The sequence below is a fragment of the Ranitomeya imitator genome, chromosome 3 (assembly GCF_032444005.1).
Source record: "Ranitomeya imitator isolate aRanImi1 chromosome 3, aRanImi1.pri, whole genome shotgun sequence".
NCBI classification, from domain to species: domain Eukaryota; kingdom Metazoa; phylum Chordata; class Amphibia; order Anura; family Dendrobatidae; genus Ranitomeya; species Ranitomeya imitator.
The window spans coordinates 515,325,101-515,347,647 of record NC_091284.1 but is presented as its reverse complement, the minus strand read 5'-3'; the positions used below and the strand labels follow the sequence as shown (position 1 = coordinate 515,347,647).

The window sequence follows — 22,547 nt, the reverse complement described above, 5'->3', positions numbered from 1 at the left end:
GTCCAATTTCTCCTGTTACCCTTGTGAATCTAAAAAAATGCTTGCTAAAACATAATTTTTGAGGAAAGAAAAATGATTTTTTATTTTCACGGCTCTGCGTTGTAAACGTCTGTGAAGCACTTGGGGGTTCAAAGTGCTCACCACATATCTAGATAAGTTCCTTGGGGGGTCTAGTTTCTAAAATGGGGTCACTTGTGGGGGGTCTCTACTGTTTAGGCACACCAGGGGCTCTGCAAACGCAACGTGACACCCGCTGACCATTCCATCAAAGTCTGCATTTCAAAAGTCACTACTTCCCTTCTGAGCCCCGACGTGTGCCCAAACAGTGGTTTACCCCCACATATGGGGTATCAGCGTACTCAGGAGAAACTGGACAACAACTTTTGGGGTCCAATTTCTCCTGTAACCCTTGGGAAAATAAAAAATTCTGGGCTAAATAATTATTTTTGAGGAAAGAAAACGTATTTATTATTTTCACGGCTCTGCATTATAAACTTCTATGAAGCACTTGGGGGTTCAAAGTGCTCACCACACATCTAGATAAGTTCCTTTGGGGGTCTAGTTTCCATAATGGGGTCACTTGTGGGGGGTTTCTACTGTTTAGGCACATCAGGGGCTCTGCAAACGCAACGTGACGCCCGCAGAGCATTCCATCAAAGTCTGCATTTCAAAACGTCACTACTTCAATTCCAAGCCCCGGCATGTGCCCAAACAGTAGTTTACCCCCACATATGGGGTATCACCGTACTCAGGAGAAACTGGACAACAACTTTTGGGGTCAAATTTCTCCTGTTACCCTTGGGAAAATTAAAAAATTCTGGGCTAAATAATTATTTTTGAGGAAAGAAAACGTATTTATTATTTTCACGGCTCTGCATTATAAACTTCTATGAAGCACTTGGGGGTTCAAAGTGCTCACCACACATCTAGATAAGTTCCTTTGGGGGTCTAGATTCCAAAATGGGGTCACTTGTGGGGGGTTTCTACTGTTAAGCCACATCAGGGGCTCTGCAAACGCAACGTGATGCCCACAGAGCATTCCATCAAAGTCTGCATTTCAAAACGTCACTACTTCACTTCCGAGCCCCGGCATGTGCCCAAACAGTGATTTACCCCCACATATGGGGTATCAGCGTACTCAGGAGAAACTGGACAACAACTTTTGGGGTCAAATTTCTCCTGTTACCCTTGGGAAAATAAAAAATTGCAGGCTAAAAGATCATTTTTGAGAAAATAATTTTTTTTTTTATTTTCATGGCTCTGCGTTATAAACTTCTGTGAAGCACTTGGGGGTTCAAAGTCCTCACCACACATCTAGATTAGTTCCTTTGGGGGTCTAGTTTCCAAAATGGTGTCATTTCTGGGGAATCTCCAATGTTTAAGCACACAGGGGCTCTCCAAACGTGACATGGTGTCCGCTAATGATTGGAGCTAATTTTCCATTTAAAAAGCCAAATGGCGTGCCATCCCTTCCGAGCCCTGCCGTGCGCCCAAACAGTGGTTTACCCCCACATATGGGGTATCAGCGTACTCAGGACAAACTGGACAACAATATTTGGGGTCCAATTTCTCCCATTATCCTTGGCAAAATAGGAAATTCCAGGCTAAAAAATCATTTTTGAGGAAAGAAAAATTATTTTTTATTTTCATGGCTCTGCGTTATAAACTTCTGTGAAGCACCTGGGGGTTTAAAGTGCTCAATATGCATCTAGATAAGTTCCTTGGGGGGTCTAGTTTCCAAAATGGGGTCACTTGTGGGGGAGCTCCAATGTTTAGGCACACAGGGGGCTCTCCAAACGCGACATGGTGTCCGCTAACAATTGGAGCTAATTTTCCATTCAAAAAGTCAAATGGCGCGCCTTCCCTTCCGAGCCCTGCCGTGTGCCAAAACAGTGGTTTACCCCCACATATGAGGTATCGGCGTACTCGAGAGAAATTGCCCAACAAATTTTATGATCCATTTTATCCTACTGCCCATGTGAAAATTAAAAAATTGAGGCGAAAATAATTTTTTTGTGAAAAAAAAGTACTTTTTCATTTTTACAGATCAATTTGTGAAGCACCTGAGGGTTTAAAGTGCTCACTAGGCATCTAAATAAGTTCCTTGGGGGGTCTAGTTTCCAAAATGGGGTCATTTGTGGGGGAGCGCCAATGTTTAGGCACACAGGAGCTATCCAAACGCGACATGGTGTCCGCTAACGATGGAAATAATTTTTCATTCAAAAAGTCAAATGGCGCTCCTTCCCTTCCGAGCCTTACCATGTGCCCAAACAGTGGTTTAACCCCACATGTGAGGTATTGGTGTACTCAGGAGAAATTGCCCAACACATTTTAGGATCCATTTTATCCTGTTGCCCATGTGAAAATGAAAAAATTGAGGCGAAAAGAATTTTTTTGTGAAAAAAAAGTACTTTTTCATTTTTACGGATCAATTTGTGAAGCACCTGGGGGTTCAAAGTGCTCACTATGCATCTAGATAAGTTCCTTGGGGTGTCTAGTTTCCAAAATGGGGTCACTTGTGGGGGAGCTCCAATTTTTAGGCACACGGGGGCTCTCCAAACGTGACATGGTGTCCGCTAAAGAGTGGAGCCAATTTTTGATTCAAAAAGTCAAATGGCGCTCCTTCCCTTCCAAGCCCTGCCGTGCGCCCAAACAGTGGTTTACCCCCACATGTGAGGTATCAGCGTACTCAGGACAAATTGGACAACAACTTTCGTGGTTCAGTTTCTCCTTTTACCATTGGGAAAATAAAAAAATTGTTGCTAAAAGATAATTTTTGTGACTAAAAAGTTAAATGTTCATTTTTTCCTTCCATGTTGCTTCTGCTGCTGTGAAGCACCTGAAGGGTTAATAAACTTCTTGAATGTGGTTTTGAGTACCTTGAGGGGTGCAGTTTTTAGAATGGTGTCACTTTTGGGTATTTTCAGCCATATAGACCCCTCAAACTGACTTCAAATGTGAGGTGGTCCCTAAAAAAAATGGTTTTGTAAATTTCGTTGTAAAAATGACAAACGCTGGTCAAATTTTAACCCTTATAACTTCCTAACAAAAAAAAATTTTGTTTCCAAAATTGTGCTGATGTAAAGTAAACATGTGGGAAATGTTATTTATTAACTATTTTGTGTCACATATCTCTCTGGTTTAACAGAATAAAAATTCAAAATGTGAAAATTGCGAAATTTTCAAAATTTTCGCCAAATTTCCGTGTTTATCACAAATAAATGCAGAATTTATTGACCTAAATTTACCACTAACATGAAGCCCAATATGTCACGAAAAAACAATCTCAGAACCGCTAGGATCCGTTGAAGCGTTCCTGAGTTATTACCTCATAAAGGGACACTGGTCAGAATTGCAAAAAACGGCAAGGTCTTTAAGGTCAAAATAGGCTGGGTCTTGAAGGGGTTAAAGAAGAACACAGAAACTACTTGAGGTTTTTCTGGTACCGCGATAATGACCCCTACAAGGACATCGTGGAATATCGTATGAAGGTACACATCTTCGGGAACAGCCCTTCCCCTGCTGTCTCTATCTATGGGCTTAGACATTCAGCCAGAGTGGGTGAAGCAAAGTATGGATCGGATGTAAGATCTTTTGTGGAAAAGGATTTCTACGTAGATGACTGCCTGAAATCCACACCCACAGATGAGTCGGCAGTCAGTCTCCTGAAAAGGGCACAAATGCTCGCTTCATCCAATTTGAGGTTGCACAAAATTGCTTCCAACAGCCAAAAACTAATGGCAGCCTTTCCCTCTCAAGATTACTCAACCGATTTAAAAGACTTGGATTTAAGCATGGACTCCCTTCCTATGCAGCGGAGCCTGGGTTTACTTTGGGATTTGAAAAAGGATGCATTCACCTTCCAGATCAGCGAAGAAGAGAAATAATAATAATAATAATAATCTTTATTTATATAGCGCCAACATATTCCGCAGCGCTTTACAGTTTAACAGTTTCAAACACAAAAGTCATAAGTAACAACGTTAACAATACAATAATTAAAGCAAAATAAGACGACCCTGCTCGTGAGAGCTTACAATCTACAATGAGGTGGGGGAGATACAAAGTACAGGTGTGTATTTACAATGATGTATTTACAATCATGGTCCAGCCATCTTCAGGGGTTGGGGAATAGATGGGGATAGTGAATGGGCTACACACACACAAACATAACATAACTTTGATTAGTGAACGTGATAGGCCGCTCTGAACAAATGTGTTTTGAGCGAGCGCCTAAAACTATGCAAATTATGGATGGTCCTAATATCTTGGGGTAGAGCATTCCAGAGGATTGGCGCAGCACGGGAGAAGTCTTGGAGTCGGGAGTGGGAGGTACGGATTAGTGCAGAGGTTAGCCGAAAGTCATTTGCAGAGCGCAGTGGTCTGTTAGGCTGATAGACAGAAATGAGGGAGGAGATGTAAGGGGGTGCCGCACTGTGGAGAGCTTTGTGGGTGAGAACAAGTACTTTGAATTGTATCCTGTAATGAATGGGCAGCCAGTGTAACGACTGGCGAAGAGCGGACGCGTCCGAGTAACGATTAGCCAGATGGACGACCCTGGCTGCTGCATTAAGGATGGACTGGAGAGGGGAAAGTCGAGTGAGGGGGAGGCCAATTAATAGAGCGTTACAGTAGTCCAGGCGGGAGTGGATCAGGGCGACCGTGAGGGTTTTAGCTGTCTCCATGGTGAGAAAAGGGCGGATTCTAGAGATGTTCTTTAGGTGTAAGCGGCACGAGCGGGCAAGAGATTGTATATGGGAGGTGAAGGAGAGATCGGAGTCAAACATAACACCCAGACAGCGCGCCTGCTGCCGGGGTGTTATTATGGTGCCACCCACGGAGAGGGAAATGTCAGATTTAGGGAGGTTAGTAGATGGTGGGAGCAGAAGAAGTTCAGTTTTGGAGAGGTTGAGTTTCAGATAGAGAGCGGACATAATGTTGGAGACTGCGGACAGACAGTCAGTGGCATTCTGTAGTACAGCGGGGGTAAGGTCAGGGGATGACGTATATAGTTGTGTGTCGTCGGCATAAAGATGGTACTGAAAGCCAAATCTGCTGATGGTCTGTCCAATTGGGGCCGTGTAGAGAGAGAACAGAAGGGGGCCAAGGACTGAGCCCTGAGGTACCCCAACAGTGAGAGGAAGAGGAGATGAAGTGGAGCCAGAGAACAGAACACTGAAGGAGTGGTCGGAAAGATAGGAGGAGAACCAGGAGAGAGCAGTGTCCTTAATGCCTAGTGACTGGAGCCTAGAGAGCAGGAGAGGGTGGTCAACAGTGTCAAAAGCTGCAGAAAGGTCGAGAAGAATGAGCAGAGAGTGGTCACCATTACGTTTTGCTGTCAGAAGGTCATTGGTCACTTTGATGAGTGCAGTTTCTGTCGAATGTAGGGGGCGGAAACCGGACTGTGAAGGGTCTAGGAGGGAGTGAGTGGAGAGGTAACGGGTAAGGCGGGAGTATATCAGGCGCTCCAAGAGTTTAGAGATGAAGGGGAGATTGGAGACCGGTCTGTAGTTGTTTGTGCAGGATGGGTCGAGGGTGGGTTTCTTTAGTAATGGAGTAATGATAGAGTGTTTGAAGGAGAAACCTTTCACGCGTAGAGGTGTCCTGTCCATTTTGAACAGCTTGTACGATCCTCTGGGATTTGTAACTCCTGTAACTATCCAAGGTAAAATGATGTTGAGAGACTTCACCCAAGAGACATCCGATTGGGATGATCCGCTTCCCAGTGAGAAAAGAGACTTGTGGGTAAGATGGAAGAACTCTTTAGAAGCCCTGTCAAGTCTCTACGTTGCACGACCATATGCTTCTGTGCCATCAACAGAAATCAAGATGCAAAGGCTTTGTATCTTCTGCGATGCCTCAACCAAAGCAATTGCAGCAGTGGCGTATTTGAAAACTACTGACATCAATGAACAATGCCACGTGAGGCTTGTTATGAGCCGGACAAAATTGGCCCCACTCCGTGAACACACAGTACCCAGACTGGAACTCTGTGCAGCTGTGTTAGCAGTAGAGTTAGCTGAGCTTATCTCGACAGAAATGGACCTGGAGGTCAAAGAAATCGAGTTCTACACCGACAGCAAGGTAGTGTTGGGGTACATTTGCAATGAAACTCGTCGTTTCTATGTCTATGTCAGCAATCGGGTGCTAAGGATCAGGAGATCCACCGACCCTAAACAGTGGCATTATGTGTCCACAAACCACAATCCTGCGGACCACGCAACCAGATCCATTGAAGCAAGTCACCTTAAGGACACAACCTGGTTTACTGGCCCTACATTCTTATACCGTTCGACGCCATACATGGACGAGTCAAACATCTTTGAACTGGTAGATCCGGTGGCAGAGGAGGAAATCCGCCCTCAGGTATCCGTCCTACGTACGGTGACTAAAGACAATCACCTCAAATCCCACCATTTCAATAGGTTCTCAACTTGGAACTCGCTTGTTCGTGCCCTCGTTTGTTTAATTCATGTGGCTCGATCCTACAAGTCAACGTCACCCGCCATCCAGAAACCTTGCAAAGGTTGGCACCACTGCAAGCTTGCCTTTACCATTCCAAACATTGAAAATGCCAAGAACGTTATAATTCGTACCATACAGCGTGAATGTTACGCCAAAGAAATAGATAACCTCAATAAAAACCAACCTGTCTCTAGAGACAGTGTCTTGAAGAAGCTTGATCCAATCATCGACCAAGATGGGCTGTTAAGAATTGGAGGTCGTCTTCAAGAAGCTGAAGTGGAATTTGGGGAGAAACATCCTATAATAATTCCTGGACATCATCATGTCACGACCCTGCTTGTGCAACACCACCACGTCTTGGTGAAACATCAGGGCCGACTGTTTACCGAACGGCTGGATTATGGATAGTTGGAGCAAAGCGATGCGTGAGTAAACTCATTTACAACTGCGTGATTTGTCGCAAACTCCATGGTGGGACTCAAAGCCAAAGATGGCCAATCTCCCAGCAGACAGACTTAGTACAGAACCTCCTTTTACCAACATCGGACTGGACGTATTCGGGCCATGGTCTGTGGTTGCACGGCACACTAGAAGAGTCCAAGCCAACGCCAAACGCTGGGTGGTTATGTTCACCTGTATGTCCATCAGAGCAGTCCACATTGAAGTAATTGAGTCCATGGACACTTCAGGGTTTATAAATGCACTCCGACGTTTCATCGCCATCAGAGGGCCCGTGAAGCACATACGCTCCGATAGAGGTACCAACTTTGTAGGAGCAGTGAAAGAACTTCAAATTCCTTCCAACCTAGACACCACCAGTGTGGAAAGATACTTGAACGAGCAGGGATGCACCTGGACTTTCAATCTTCAACACTCTTCTCACATGGGAGGTGCTTGGGAGAGGATGATAGGAATGGCACGCAGAATCCTTGACTCCATCTTCTTGCAAGCAGGTAGTGCAAGACTCACACATGAAAGTTTGACCACATTCCTGGCAGAAGTTTCGGCCATCATTAATGCTAGACCATTGACTTCACTTTCTAGTGACTCTGAGGATCCGACCATTCTCACCCCTGCCATGTTACTTACTCAGAAAGCCAGCGTTCTCAGCGCTCCACCTGGAGAATTTAGCAACAAAGACCTCTACAGACGACAATGGAGACAAGTCCAAAGTCTCTCCAATACCTTCTGGGACAGATGGAGGAAGCAGTACCTCTCCACCTTACAACCCAGGAAGAAGTGGCAGACCGACAAACCAAACATCAAAACCGGTGATGTCGTTCTCATGAAAGACAGCCAGTCTCACCGTAATGAGTGGCCACTAGGCCTCATCACTAAGATACTCCCAAGCAAAGATGGGAAGGTGCGTAAGGTCGAGGTCAATGTAGGCAAGTCCAGGGAGAGTAAACTATTCCTCAGACCAGTTGTGGAACTTGTCTTACTGTTTTCGCCAAAAGAACCTGTGGGTGTCATCGGTTGATGCCAAGCGGGGAGTGTTCTGCCCATTCTAGTGAAGGTCAGGTTTCGTATCTAGCTTTAAAAAGGTTTAATACCATAGTTTTGGTTTTGCTGTGTTATAGCACCACCCAGTGGTGGTTAAATTTACTACCTGTGTTTTTCAGTAATTATTAGAGTGTTGCATTCTGGGATTCACCAAGGTATCATGGGAAGGGGAAACTCCATTTTCTCTCTGTGTATTTCCCTGGACACACGTGTTAATCTGCTGTGTTGAACTACCTCACTTACTTCCCATTCCGGTTAAGTTTATCCGGTAAGATCATTATCTCTGTTCTTGCTATGTAATATTCTATAGAGTGTGATTAACTGTATAGCAGCCAGTACACAGGAAATGTTATTTTTGGTTACCTGCTGTATGTAGTTATTATAGAAGTTGCATCATCCTGTATGCTTTCCCTGTTAGTTGCAGTCATGTTACTATTTGCACAATACTTACTCAAATCATTTGTATTCTTATAGTTTTACCGCGCTCATGTTTAACAATAAACAAGTTAGACTACAGAGAACAGTCTGCTTATTTGGGAGACAGAAATGGTTTATGCCGTATGTCGGATCACACACCGTATCAACGTGTATGAAGACAGAACAATGTAAGTCCACAATGAAAGGGTCCTCTCCCCTGTGTACCAGTCAATCATTGTAAATTTGTTTACTGCTAATGATATCTATAACCCTGTATGTAACCTCTTTTCACATGTACAGCACAATGGAGTTAATGGTGCTATATAAATAATAATAATAATAATAATAATACTCAGTCACCTTAATACTATGGGTATGAAAAGAATGGCGTAGTGTTCCAGCAGGACAATGACCCAAAGCATACGTCGAGATTAGCAAACAAATGGTTCAATAACAATGAAGTACAGGTGCTCGATTGGGCCCCACAGTCCCCAAACCTCAATCCAATTGAACACTTGTTCAACACTTGTGGGTAGAGATGAGAGAATTTGCTCGGATTCCCTCTTATTCAGCAAGCTATCATGCTTGCCAAATGAACTGCAGAGCGAACCCGGCTTCCTGGATTGCGCTGCCTGATCAGCTGATCAGTACCGGAGCTGCATGTGTCGCGGCTGTGTGACAGGCACGACACATGCATGGAAAGTCTGTTTGTTGGGCTCTCCATACATGTGTCATGCCTGTCACACAGCCACGACACATGCAGCTGCGATGCCAATCAGCTGATCGGCCAGCGCAATCCTGGAAGCAGGGTTCCCTCTGCAGCTTAATCGGCAAGCACCATAGCTTGCCAAATAAGAGGGAACCTGAACATATTCGCTCATCTCTACTTGTGGGTAGAGTTGAAGAAAAAGCTGTATAGATACTCAAGTGAGTTGACCAGTATCTACCAACTTTGGTAACATGTAGAAAAGACCTGGGATCAGATTTCGGTAGAGACATGCTTGTATGTGATCGAGAACATGCCCAGAAGGGCCAAAGCAGTTTGGGAAGCCAAAGGTTGATTTGCAAAACCGCATAGCTAACCATATGATAAATAGTTGTAAGTCAAATTTAAGTATGAGATTAGCGAAGTTGATTTTCTATAAAATGATAGCAGTCTCACATTCAAAGCAGTAGAGGATGGTGAGATATGGAGCCTGAAAGTCAAAAGTTCAAAATATTGTTACCCTTTTGTTCATCAGTACATATAGTAAATTGAACACAAAAAAGGATTCTCTATAGTTTTTTTTCAAGATAATCTTCTGAGTAACAGTTTCTGTACTTACAGGTGTTAAATAGTGGCAATCATCTGATCTGCACAATTTGGTAACGCAGTGTAAAAAAACAGTAGACATTTTCTGGTTTTTATGTTTGACGAACCGGAACACCTCAAAGGAAAATCTCCCCATTTGACTTTTCCCATTTTCAAAAATAGTTGTCTGTGGGTCTTTATCACAGCTTTGAATGAAAGAAGAATGGCACATCAATGAATACAGACATTTTTTACATAAATTAGTTTTGATTTTAGTAGGGTTTTATCAAGTAAGTGCACGTGACATTGTAATGTAATTATCTATAGATACATTTGGCATTTAATAGCTGTTCTTTGAATCATGAGCAAATGGAATTGTTTCTACAGTATGTATGCACACATGTATGAAACTAGAGGATGAGCCATGTACTTTGATGGATATGTGCATAGCTACAGTAGCATTTATGAGAACTGATAAATAAACTGACATAATTCTTGTATCACAGCTATAAACAAGTATAAAACAAAAATCACAACATACTTTTACATAAAATGGTTCATTTTACCTGAGAAAGAGATCATATCTGATGTCATCGTTTGGATTACCAGACGGGGTTGTATAACAATAGTCCATTAAAACATTCCAACTGTATTAATAAATCATGAAAAAATGGTAGCAAAAGAGAGAACAAAATTGTTATTATCACAATGTCATACATATCTGTTTATCTTTTCTATATTTTTATATGAGTAACAAGACAAATACAGTTTCTCAAAAAAAATTCCTACATACAAATGTTAATGATTCTAATTTCAGCCTAAAAGAGTGATTTGGACATATAACACTGTTCACCTATCCTGAGGATAGGTCACCAATATCAGGTTGGTTGGAGACCTGCATCTGAAATTTTCTTGAATATAACCTGATCCTCAATACCTGGAAGCAGCAGCTACACATTCAGCAAGGCTGTGCTGGTCAGCTTTGCTCAAAAATGTATATCCAGCTACCACAGGAGTTAATGACTGATCGATTGGGGAATATGATGTCAGATCCCCACTGATCTGAAATTAGTGAGTTCTGATGAGATCAATATTATATACCTAGATAAGTCATGTTTTACCTCCCTTTTACATGATGTTTGAGTCGGAAACAGAAAAATCCATGCCTATTTAGTTCTGGTTGGCTGTTCCTGAGAGTATGACGCTCTGATAAGATGGAATACTATGATTCTATAATTCTGAGATGAAAAGGCACATGAAACTTTTGCTAAGAAGACCCTTGAAAGCATTACTAATGGGCAGATATTGCACTTGTACAAATCAGCTTCTTCTCAAGTACATTATCAATTGAGTCTGAGAAACCCCAATGACCTTAATTTGCTTGTCCTACACAGGTCCCCAGGTATCGCTAACATAATGCATCCAAACTCATCTATGATGCATCTGGAAAACTTAAGGTCCCCCATACACATTAGACTAATATTGGCTAAACCTGCCGAAATTGATGGATTCGGCTTCCGGTGTTAAACTGCCAACCGTTGCAGTAAGTAGCACTTAGCTGATTGAGGGCTCCTGTGTATGGGAGAGTTGGCTGAGATGGCTGTCTGCTGAATGATCAGCCAAAGCATCGTTCGGAAAAGAGCAATATAATGTTTATGGCATTAGGATGAAAAAACTCAACTACAGCTAATCAAACATAACATGTCATTATAATAGTGCTATCAAAGGGTTTGACAAGCTGGAGTTTCTGTTGAAGAGCTTCAGACCAGATGAATGCTGCTTGACACATTTAGGTCACTGTAAAAGTTACCATAACCGTTGTATAAAGTGCACCATAGTCATGCTTTTGTAAGGATGAGAGTCATTTAGGAGTGACTGTTTTGTGATTGCATTACTTAATAATCTGTAAAAGGGCAGTGAACAATTCCTTCCTGAGGCCTCTTTCACACATACTAATATTTCCGGTATTGGAAAAACGATTACCGGTGCTATTTGCGTCCATATGTCCATGTGTAACATCCGTGTGCCATCTGCGTGCACCATCAGTGTGACATGTACCGGTGCCTGGGAAAAGCAGTACAGTTTGCTCTTTTACCAGGCACGGGTTGCTGAATACAACTCTCATCATTGTCGCCTGGTCTCCCTGTGATGAGCGAGACCAGTCGAAGCTGATGACAATTGTAGTCAGCACCCACCATCTGTGTATAGCGCACATTAAATAAGAAAATATAAAAAAAGGTGTGGGGTCCCCCTTAATTTTCCTAACCAGCTGAAGGAAAGCAGACAGCTGGGGGCTATTGTTATTATTCTGGGAGTGGGCAAATAGCCAAAAAGCCAAAAAGGTTCTCAACCTATTAAAAACAGCTTACAGCTGTTTGCTTAGCGTTTACTGGTCAGTAAAGGGGAGACCCCAAAAAATTATGTGGGGTCCCCCTATTTTTACTAGAAAGCAAAGACAGACAGCTGAGGACAGATATTAATAGACTGGGGAGGAGCTATGGATATTGGCTCTCTCCCAGACTAAGAACAGCAGTCCTTGGACGCTCCAGAAATGGTGCATCCATTAGATGCATCAGTTCTAGTGCTTAGCCTGGTCTCTTTCCAATTGCACTGGTGTGTTGCCAATTTGGTAATAGTTTTGGGTTGATGTCAGCTATTTTATGTCCGCTGACATCAAACCCAAGGGAAAGCAATGGAGAGGTGTCTATCAGACACCCCATTACTAACTACGCAGTCAAAATTATTAAAGACACGCACAAAGTCATTTTATTGCACAAACAAAAAATTACCATCTTTTACCCATTTACTGACCTAAAATAAAAATAAAATATCAAAGTAATTCTCACCTGTCAATTATTATTCCATAATAATGGGGTCTTAAGATCATGCCCAACTCTGCTACATCCGAATTGTGTGGTGAACAGTGGCATCATTAATGTGACCTCTCACCATACCAGTCGGAACACACTGAGCTCAGCGTGAGAATACGGCTGCAGTGATGAGCGGTGACATAATTAAGGTTACCGCAGGTCAAAGGCAGCAGTTCTCATGGTAAGCTCTGTGAGAGCTGGCCTGAGAACTGCTTTAACCTTACTGATGTCACCACTTGCAGCGTGAGAAAGGTTAAAGCAGGTGGCGCTATAGAGTTTAAGTCCTCTTTTTCTCAGAAGAGGCAATTTGCATATTATATTTCCCAGAGGAGCATTGCACGGCAAATAAGCCTCCTTACCTTGACAAGCCATAGATGGTATGTCTCTCTCCATAAGGAGAAATGATATCCCTTAGACCCCAGTCCAGAGCCTCTCACCTTGCCAAATTAGTTCTCATGCTTCGCACTGACGAGGGCCAACAGCCCGAAACACCGTGTATGCGAATTGAGATACTGATTTGGCTTTTATCCTAAGTCATATTGCACGACTCGTTTAAAGGGTTGATTGTGACTTGTAGAATCGCTACTTCCAACAGGTGGTGCTATAGAGTTTAAGTCCTCTTTTTCTCAGAAGAGGCAATTTGCATATTATATTTCCCAGAGGAGCATTGTATGGCGAATAAGCCTCCTTACCTTGACAAGCCAGAGATGGTATGTCACTCTCCATAAGGAGAAACAATACCCATTAGACCCCAGTCCTGAGCCTCTCACCTAGCCAAATTAGTTCTCATGCTTCACACTGACGAGGGCCAACAGCCCGAAACACCGTGTCTGCGAATTGAGATACTGATTTGGCTTTTATCCTAAGTTATATTGCACGACTCGTTTAAAGGGTTGATTGTAACTTTTAGGATCGCTACTTCCAACAGGTGGCACTGAGTTTAAGTCCTCTTTTTCTCAGAAGAGGCAATTTGCATAAGCTCAGTGTAACTGGTTAAAGAGGTTAATTGTCAGGGAGTGATTTGTACAATTAAAGTACTTTTCTGTGTGTGCCTCTTTATTACTTTTTTTGAGAACGAGGGTTAACAATGGGGGTGTCTGATAGATGCCTCTCCATTACTAACCCATAGGCTTGATGTCAGCAGACATAAAACAGGTGACATCAACCCCAAAACTATTACCTTACTTGCTAATGCACCAGAGAAAATGAGAAGAGCTAAGGCTAAAAGCTGAGGGCTGGTGTTCTTAGTCTGAAAGGGGACCAATATTCATGGCCCCTTCCCAGCCTATTAATATTAACCCACACTGTCTGTTTACCCTTAGCTGGTTAGTAAAATAGGGGGACCTGTTATGAACAGGTAATTCAGAACCACATGGACCTTGAAGTTCAGAGCACACAAAGTGACCTGACAATTACCAAAAACATAGGACGAGCTCTGAGACGTGGGAACTCTGCTGACCGCAATCCCTAATCCTATCCAACCACACTAGAGGTAGCCGTGGAGCGCTCCTGACCAGTCCTATGCGCCTCGAGCACAGCCTGAGAAACTAGCTAGCCCTAAGAAAGAAAAATAAGCCTAGCTTGCCTCAGAGAAATACCGCAAAGGAAAAGGCAGCCCCCCACATATAATGACTGTGAGTTGAGATGAAAATACAAACGCAGAGATGAAATAGATTTAGCAAAGTGAGGCCCAACTTACTGAACAGACCGAAGATAGGAAAGATTGCTTTGCGGTCAACAAAAAACCCTACAAACAACCACGCAGAGGGGGCAAAAAGACCCTGGTACGGAGGTGCTTCCTCTGCGTCCCAGAGCTTCCAGCAAGCAAGAAAAACCAATATAGCAAGCTGGACAGAAAAAATAGCAAACAAAAATAACACAAGCAAAACTTAGCTTATGCAGGAAGACAGGCCACAGGAACGATCCAGGAGAAAGCAAGACCAACACTAGAACATTGACTGGAGGCCAGGATCAAAGCACTAGGTGGAGTTAAATAGAGCAGCACCTAGCGACTTAACCTCATCACCTGAGGAAGGAAACTCAGAAGCCGCAGTACCACTCTCATCCACCAAAGGAAGCTCATAGACAGAACCAGCCGAAGTACCACTCACGACCACAGGAGGGAGCTTGGCCACAGAATTCACAACAGTACCCCCCCCCCTTGAGGAGGGGTCACCGAACCCTCACCAGAGCCCCCAGGCCGACCAGGATGAGCCACATGAAAGGCACGAACCAGATCGGCAGCATGGACATCAGACGCAAAGACCCAGGAATTATCTTCCTGACCATAACCTTTCCACTTAACCAGATACTGGAGTTTCCGTCTCAAAACACGAGAATCCAAAATCTTCTCCACTATATACTCCAACGCCCCTTCAACCAAAACCGGAGCAGGAGGATCAATAGATGGAACCACAGGTGCCACGTATCTCCGCAACAATGCCCTATGGAACACGTTATGGATGGAAAAAGAAGCTGGAAGAGTCAAACGAAAAGACACAGGATTAAGAACCTCAGAAATCCTATATGGACCAATGAAACAAGGCTTAAACTTAGGAGAGGAACCCTTCATAGGAATATAACGAGATGACAACCAAACCAAATCCCCAACACGAAGTCGGGGACCCACACAGCGCCTGCGGTTAGCAAAACGTTGAGCCTTCTCCTGGGACAAAGTCAAATTGTCCACTACATAAGTCCAAATCTGCTGCAACCTATCCACCACAGTATCCACACCAGGACAGTCCGAAGACTCAACCTGCCCTGAAGAGAAACGAGGGTGGAACCCAGAATTGCAGAAAAACGGCGAAACCAAAGTAGCCGAGCTGGCCCGATTATTAAGGGCGAACTCAGCCAAAGGCAAAAAGGACACCCAATCATCCTGATCAGCAGAAACAAAACATCTCAGATATGTTTCCAAGGTCTGATTGGTTCGTTCAGTCTGGCCATTTGTCTGAGGATGGAAAGCCGAGGAAAAAGACAAATCAATGCCCATCCTAGCACAAAAGGCTCGCCAAAACCTAGAAACAAACTGGGAACCTCTGTCAGAAATGATGTTCTCTGGAATGCCATGTAAACGAACCACATGCTGGAAAAACAATGGCACCAAATCAGAGGAGGAAGGCAATTTAGACAAGGGCACCAAATGGACCATCTTAGAGAAGCGATCACAAACCACCCAAATGACCGACATTCTTTGAGAGACGGGGAGATCCGAAATAAAATCCATAGAGATATGTGTCCAAGGCCTCTTCGGGACTGGCAAGGGCAAAAGCAACCCACTGGCACGAGAACAGCAGGGCTTAGCCCGAGCACAAATCCCACAAGACTGCACAAAAGAATGCACATCCCGCGACAGAGACGGCCACCAAAAGGATCTAGCCACCAAATCTCTGGTACCAAAGATTCCAGGATGACCAGCCAACACCGGACAATGAACCTCAGAGATAACTTTATTCGTCCACCTATCAGGGACAAACAGTTTCTCCGCTGGGCAACGGTCAGGTCTATTAGCCTGAAATTTTTGCAGCACCCGCCGCAAATCAGGGGAGATGGCAGACAAAATTACCCCCTCTTTGAGAATACCCGCCGGCTCAGGCAAACCCGGAGAATCGGGCACAAAACTCCTAGACAGGGCATCCGCCTTCACATTTTTAGAGCCCGGAAGGTACGAAACCACAAAATCAAAACGGGAGAAAAACAGCGACCAACGAGCCTGTCTAGGATTCAACCGTTTGGCAGACTCGAGATAAGTCAAGTTCTTGTGATCAGTCAAGACCACCACGCGATGCTTAGCTCCTTCAAGCCAATGACGCCACTCCTCGAATGCCCACTTCATGGCTAGCAACTCTCGATTGCCAACATCATAATTTCGCTCAGCAGGCGAAAATTTCCTGGAAAAGAAGGCGCATGGTTTCATCACCGAGCAATCAGAACTTCTCTGCGACAAAACAGCCCCTGCTCCAATTTCAGTAGCATCAACCTCGACCTGGAACGGAAGCGAAACATCTGGTTGGCACAACACAGGGGCAGAAGAAAAACGACGCTTCAACTCCTGAAAAGCTTCCACAGCAGCAGAAGACCAATTGATCACATCAGCACCCTTCTTGGTTAAATCAGTCAACGGTTTAGCAATACTAGAAAAATTATTGATGAAGCGACGATAAAAATTAGCAAAGCCCAGGAACTTCTGCAGACTCTTCAGAGATGTTGGCTGAGTCCAATCATAAATGGCCTGAACTTTAACAGGGTCCATCTCGATAGTAGAAGGAGACAAAATGAACCCCAAAAATGAAACCTTCTGAACACCAAAGAGACACTTTGACCCCTTCACAAACAAAGAATTAGCATGCAGGACCTGGAACACCATTCTGACCTGCTTCACATGAGACTCCCAATCATCCGAAAAGACCAAAATATCATCCAAGTATACAATCAGGAATTTATCCAGGTACTCTCGGAAGATGTCATGCATAAAGGACTGAAACACTGATGGAGCATTAGAAAGCCCGAATGGCATAACCAGGTACTCAAAATGGCCTTCGAGCGTATTAAATGCTGTTTTCCATTCATCGCCCCGTTTAATACGCACAAGATTATATGCACCACGAAGATCTATCTTGGTGAACCAACTAGCCCCCTTAATCCGAGCAAACAAATCAGACAGCAGCGGCAAGGGGTACTGAAATTTGACCGTAATTTTATTTAGAAGGCGGTAATCAATACAAGGTCTCAGCGAACCATCCTTCTTGGCCACAAAAAAGAACCCCGCTCCCAATGGCGACGATGACGGGCGAATATGACCTTTCTCCAAAGACTCCTTCACGTAACTCCGCATAGCGGCGTGCTCAGGTACAGATAAATTAAACAGTCGACCCTTAGGAAACTTACTACCAGGAATCAAATCGATAGCACAATCACAATCCCTATGCGGAGGTAGGGCATTGGACTTGGGCTCATCGAATACATCCCGGTAATCAGACAAGAACTCTGGGACCTCAGAAGGGGTGGATGATGAGATAGACAGAAATGGAACATCACCATGTACCCCCTGACAACCCCAGCTGGACACAGACATTGATTTCCAATCTAATACTGGGTTATGGACTTGTAGCCATGGCAACCCCAACATGACCACATCATGCAGATTATGCAACACCAGAAAGTGAATATCCTCCTGGTGCGCAGGAGCCATGCACATGGTCAGCTGGGTCCAATACTGAGGCTTATTCTTGGCCAAAGGCGTAGCATCAATTCCTCTCAATGGAATAGGACACTGCAAGGGCTCCAAGACAAACCCACAGCGCCTAGCAAACTCCAAGTCCATCAAATTCAGGGCAGCGCCTGAATCCACAAATGCCATGACAGAATAGGAAGACAAAGAGCAGATCAAAGTAATGGACAAAAGAAATTTTTACTGTACCGTACCAATGGTGGCAGACCTAGCGAACCGCTTAGTGCATTTAGGACAATCGGAGATAGCATGAGTGGAATCCCCACAGTAGAAACACAGCCCATTCTGACGTCTGTGTTCTTGCCTTTCAGCTCTGGTCAAAGTCCTATCGCACTGCATATCATTTCAAAAACCTGACCTGCACATCCAAACATAGACACAGTGTGAACAGGTGCTGAACCCAGAGTCGCCAACTCGTATATAGTTAAGTAAATAGGGCAGCACACTGCAGCGCCAAAACATGCAAACTTGAAAACACGAAATTTGAACTGCATTACTGCAATATAAATGAAAAATATGAAAAATGAGAGCTTTTAGCGCATAAAAATGCCGTAAAGTGGCTACGAGGTACACATAAAATTGGCCATTTTTATGCGCTAAAAGCTCTCATTTTTCATATTTCTAGTGCAGTAATGCAGTTCAAATTTCGTGTTTTCAAGTTTGCATGTTTTGGCGCTGCAGTGTGCTGCCCTATTTACTATCGCACTGCATAGGCTCAGGTTTATGCTCAGATAATACCGCCAAATGGTGCACAGATTTACGCTCACGCAAGCGTCGACCGATCTGAATGGCCAAAGACATAGACTCATTCAGACCAGCAGGCATAGGAAATCCCACCATGACATCCTTAAGGGCTTCAGAGAGACCCTTTCTGAAAATAGCTGCCAGCGCACATTCATTCCATTGAGTGAGCACGGACCACTTTCTAAACTTCTGACAATAAATCTCTATCTCATCCTGACCCTGACACAGAGCCAGCAACTTTTCTCTGCCTGATCCACTGAATTAGGTTCATCGTACAGCAATCCGAGCGCCAGAAAAAACGCATCAATATTACATAATGCAGGATCTCCTGGCGCAAGGGAAAATGCCCAGTCTTGAGGGTCGCCAAGCAATAAAGAAATAATTATCTTAACTTGTTGAACTGGGTCACCAGAGGAGCGGGGTTTCAAAGCCAGAAATATTTTACAATTATTTTTAAAATTCAAAAACTTAGCTCTATCTCCAGAAAATAACTCAGGAATAGGAATTTTAGGTTCTAACATAGGATTCTGAACCACTGAATCTTGAATATTCTGTACATTTATAGCGAGATTATCCATCAAAGAGAACAGACCCTGAATGTCCATGTCCACACCTGTGTTCTGAACCACCCTGATGTAAAGGGGAAAAGAAAGATAGAACACAGTGCAAAGAAAAAAAAAATGGTATCAGAACTTCTCTTTTCCCTCTATTGAGAAGCATTAGTACTTTGGGCCTCCAGTACTGTTATGAACAGGTAATTCAGAACCACAATGGACCTTGAAGTTCAGAGCACACAAAGTGACCTGACAATTACCAAAAACATAGGACGAGCTCTGAGACGTGGGAACTCTGCTGACCGCAATCCCTAATCCTATCCAACCACACTAGAGGTAGCCGTGGAGCGCTCCTGACCAGTCCTATGCGCCTCGAGCACAGCCTGAGAAACTAGCTAGCCCTAAGAAAGAAAAATAAGCCTAGCTTGCCTCAGAGAAATACCCCAAAGGAAAAGGCAGCCCCCCACATATTATGACTGTGAGTTGAGATGAAAATACAAACGCAGAGATGAAATAGATTTAGCAAAGTGAGGCCCAACTTACTGAACAGACCGAAGATAGGAAAGATTGCTTTGCGGTCAACACAAAACCCTACAAACAACCACGCAGAGGGGGCAAAAAGACCCTCCGCACAGACTAACGGTACGGAGGTGCTTCCTCTGCGTCCCAGAGCTTCCAGCAAGCAAGAAAAACCAATATAGCAAGCTGGACAGAAAAAATAGCAAACAAAAATAACACAAGCAAAACTTAGCTTATGCAGGAAGACAGGCCACAGGAACGATCCAGGAGAAAGCAAGACCAACACTAGAACATTGACTGGAGGCCAGGATCAAAGCACTAGGTGGAGTTAAATAGAGCAGCACCTAACGACTTAACCTCATCACCTGAGGAAGGAAACTCAGAAGCCGCAGTACCACTCTCATCCACCAAAGGAAGCTCATAGACAGAACCAGCCGAAGTACCACTCACGACCACAGGAGGGAGCTTGGCCACAGAATTCACAACAGGGACCTTTTTTTGGAAGTCCCTCTTTTTACTTACCAGTAAAGGCTACGCAGACAGCAGTGAGCTGTTTTTAAAAGGCTGGGAGCCTTTTTGGCTATTGGCTCCCTCCCAGAATAATAACAACAGCCCCCAGCTATCTGCTTTCCCTCAGCTGGTTAGAAAAAATTAGGGGGACCACACTCCATTTAAAAAAAAAAATCAGAGTCGCCTGGTCTCTCTAATCATTGTGAGACCAGGTGACGATGAGGAGAGTTGTAGCTAGCACTATTACCAGGTGGCTTGTGCTGACTACAACTATAAGCAGCGAATATGTGGCACTATATAAGTTTGTAAAATAAATAAATAAATTTATCTGACTGGTCACATGGATTTGGAATATCCAGCTGTCCAATGATTTCCTCGCTGGATGCATCTCACCAAAACAGTATGATTGTTCCTTCCTTTTGTGTCTTTTGTGTTTTTGCAAGCATGTGGTATAGATCTTAAATATAATTTCTCACTGTGGCTGTGCTTTAAAGTTCTTTTACAGTACTCAATGAGGAGCATTAAATGACTGGCAACACGCTGCTTGAGATGCATACTTAGCAATCTGTAATAGATCACTTAGTGCATATGGGTTGCCATTCTTCTCAATAGCACAGGGCCTGACTACATATGATGATGTACAGCTGAGAATGATGATCTTTTGTGCAAGCCAAAAGATAGTTTTACCCAACAAACAAGCATTTTGTGCGTTCTTTGTATGAAAGGCAGCCTGTTAAAGTGCACAATTATCATGAATTTAGCATTCCTAGGAACACTTGCTTGACGATAATTGTGCAGTGTATATGGACCCCTAGATAAAAACGTACATGGGGGATTGACAGATTGTCTTGTTTTTGCTGTAACATCGCATCTGCATCTTTTTTTTTTTTTCTTCACTTCTGTTGTTCCTTATGGGTTTCATGGGTTTTTCACCAAGGACTTATTAAGGGTTATGCCTGTTTTTACCAGGGTTGTATAGGTCCGTCTTCACATATGAAATTGTATCTAGGAAAACATAGCTTTATTAGCCAAATAACTCATAATTTACCTATATCTTCCAGTGCAAGGTAGAAAATGAGAACTAGGACAATCTTCCTCTGAGATATTTTAACATATTATCAGTAAGTATTCTGTACTTTCTTGAGCAGAAAGATTGGAAGTATAAAAACAATAATTGTTCTGATATTTTCGGTTGTAGTTTCTGATCCTCTGAACTTACAATCGTTAACAGATTTTAGTATAGAAATAAATGAGAACATCTGATCTGAATGATAGATTTTAAAATGTGGCTGTACAATTTTTCCTCTATTATTCAGTTATCAATTTTAGACTGAATGTGTGGTCTACTTGACAGATGTTTCAAACATACTGGTTCCTTCCAGCACAATTATAGTGCATCCCGTCATATATTTCATGTTTTACGGATACTCGTAACTAGATACTTTTCTATGTTTTTTGTTGCAGGAATAGCTCCATTATCTGTATTAATTAACGAGATGTGTTTTATACCGTCCTAGACACCAGACACCACTATGACATCTTCATCATCAAGTTGGCATAAGCAAAGCAGAAATAATGTAGACCTGTCAACTGGTCCCCAGGAGTGAAATAAAGTCGCCCTTGAGTCCTGTGAACCCTGTCAAACCTCTTTGATATTTGGATGTATTGTTTTACCAGAAAAAATGCAATAAATGCGTTATATACAAGAGATGTTTGCTGTTTTTCCTTCATCATGATGATTACAAATATGTTGCCAATATGGTGATAAGATTAGACTGCGATAAAATGTGCATGTTCAGGTATCTGTGGACTTTAAATGAATCGAAGGCTTATTGTTGCTTTATGTACAAGAACTGACAGCTAAGCACATTCCTCATCTTCACAGGGTGTTTGGTGAATCACTCATCAGCAAGGACAAAAGACAAAAAGCAAGCAAGAAAAATAAAAAGCTGCATCAAAATACCGTCCGTCAAGGTTGGTTGCTCTCACTGCCGCATATATTTTTGTTTTCAATGGCAATCCAGTGCTTGGAATTAGCATTTGCTGGCTGTAGGTTGAATCCTGCAATCGTAAACAGTATTGATATGAAATTATCTTCAGAAGAATGACTAAGTTGGCTCTGGTAGATAATGCATGATATAAATGACGAACAATGTTTCTGAATAAAATGAAGAATGGTATAAGATATTAAAGTGAAGGTGTGTGCTGACTTGTAGTTATTTTGCTTTGTTTGGTGTCAGCTTATTATGTATGAAACAAATGCCAACATCATTCAGGTTGCATAGCATCATGTTTCCTTGAATTTTCACTTGTATTCTCTTTCTTTCCTTAACTGTTTCTACTGAATATTCTATTAGCTAGAAAACCCTCTCAAGGACTGTGCTTTTTAGAATGACATTCTTCCTATTTTACCCAATCTACTGAACTGTTGAAATGATGAT

General features: G+C 43.2%; 1 protein-coding gene across 1 annotated transcript in view; it reads right to left on the bottom strand.

The window, feature by feature from the left end:
- The window catches only part of LOC138672189 (zona pellucida-like domain-containing protein 1), a 282,724-nt gene that overhangs the window by 148,133 nt on the left and 112,044 nt on the right, over nt 1–22,547 (bottom strand). Inside the window, exons 5-7 of the mRNA XM_069760197.1 lie at nt 22,070–22,167; nt 10,243–10,323; nt 9,711–9,882 (exon numbers count right to left, since the gene is read on the bottom strand). Of these exons, the coding sequence (XP_069616298.1) occupies nt 9,711–9,882; nt 10,243–10,323; nt 22,070–22,167 (351 nt within the window). The remainder of the gene's footprint in view (nt 1–9,710; nt 9,883–10,242; nt 10,324–22,069; nt 22,168–22,547) is intronic.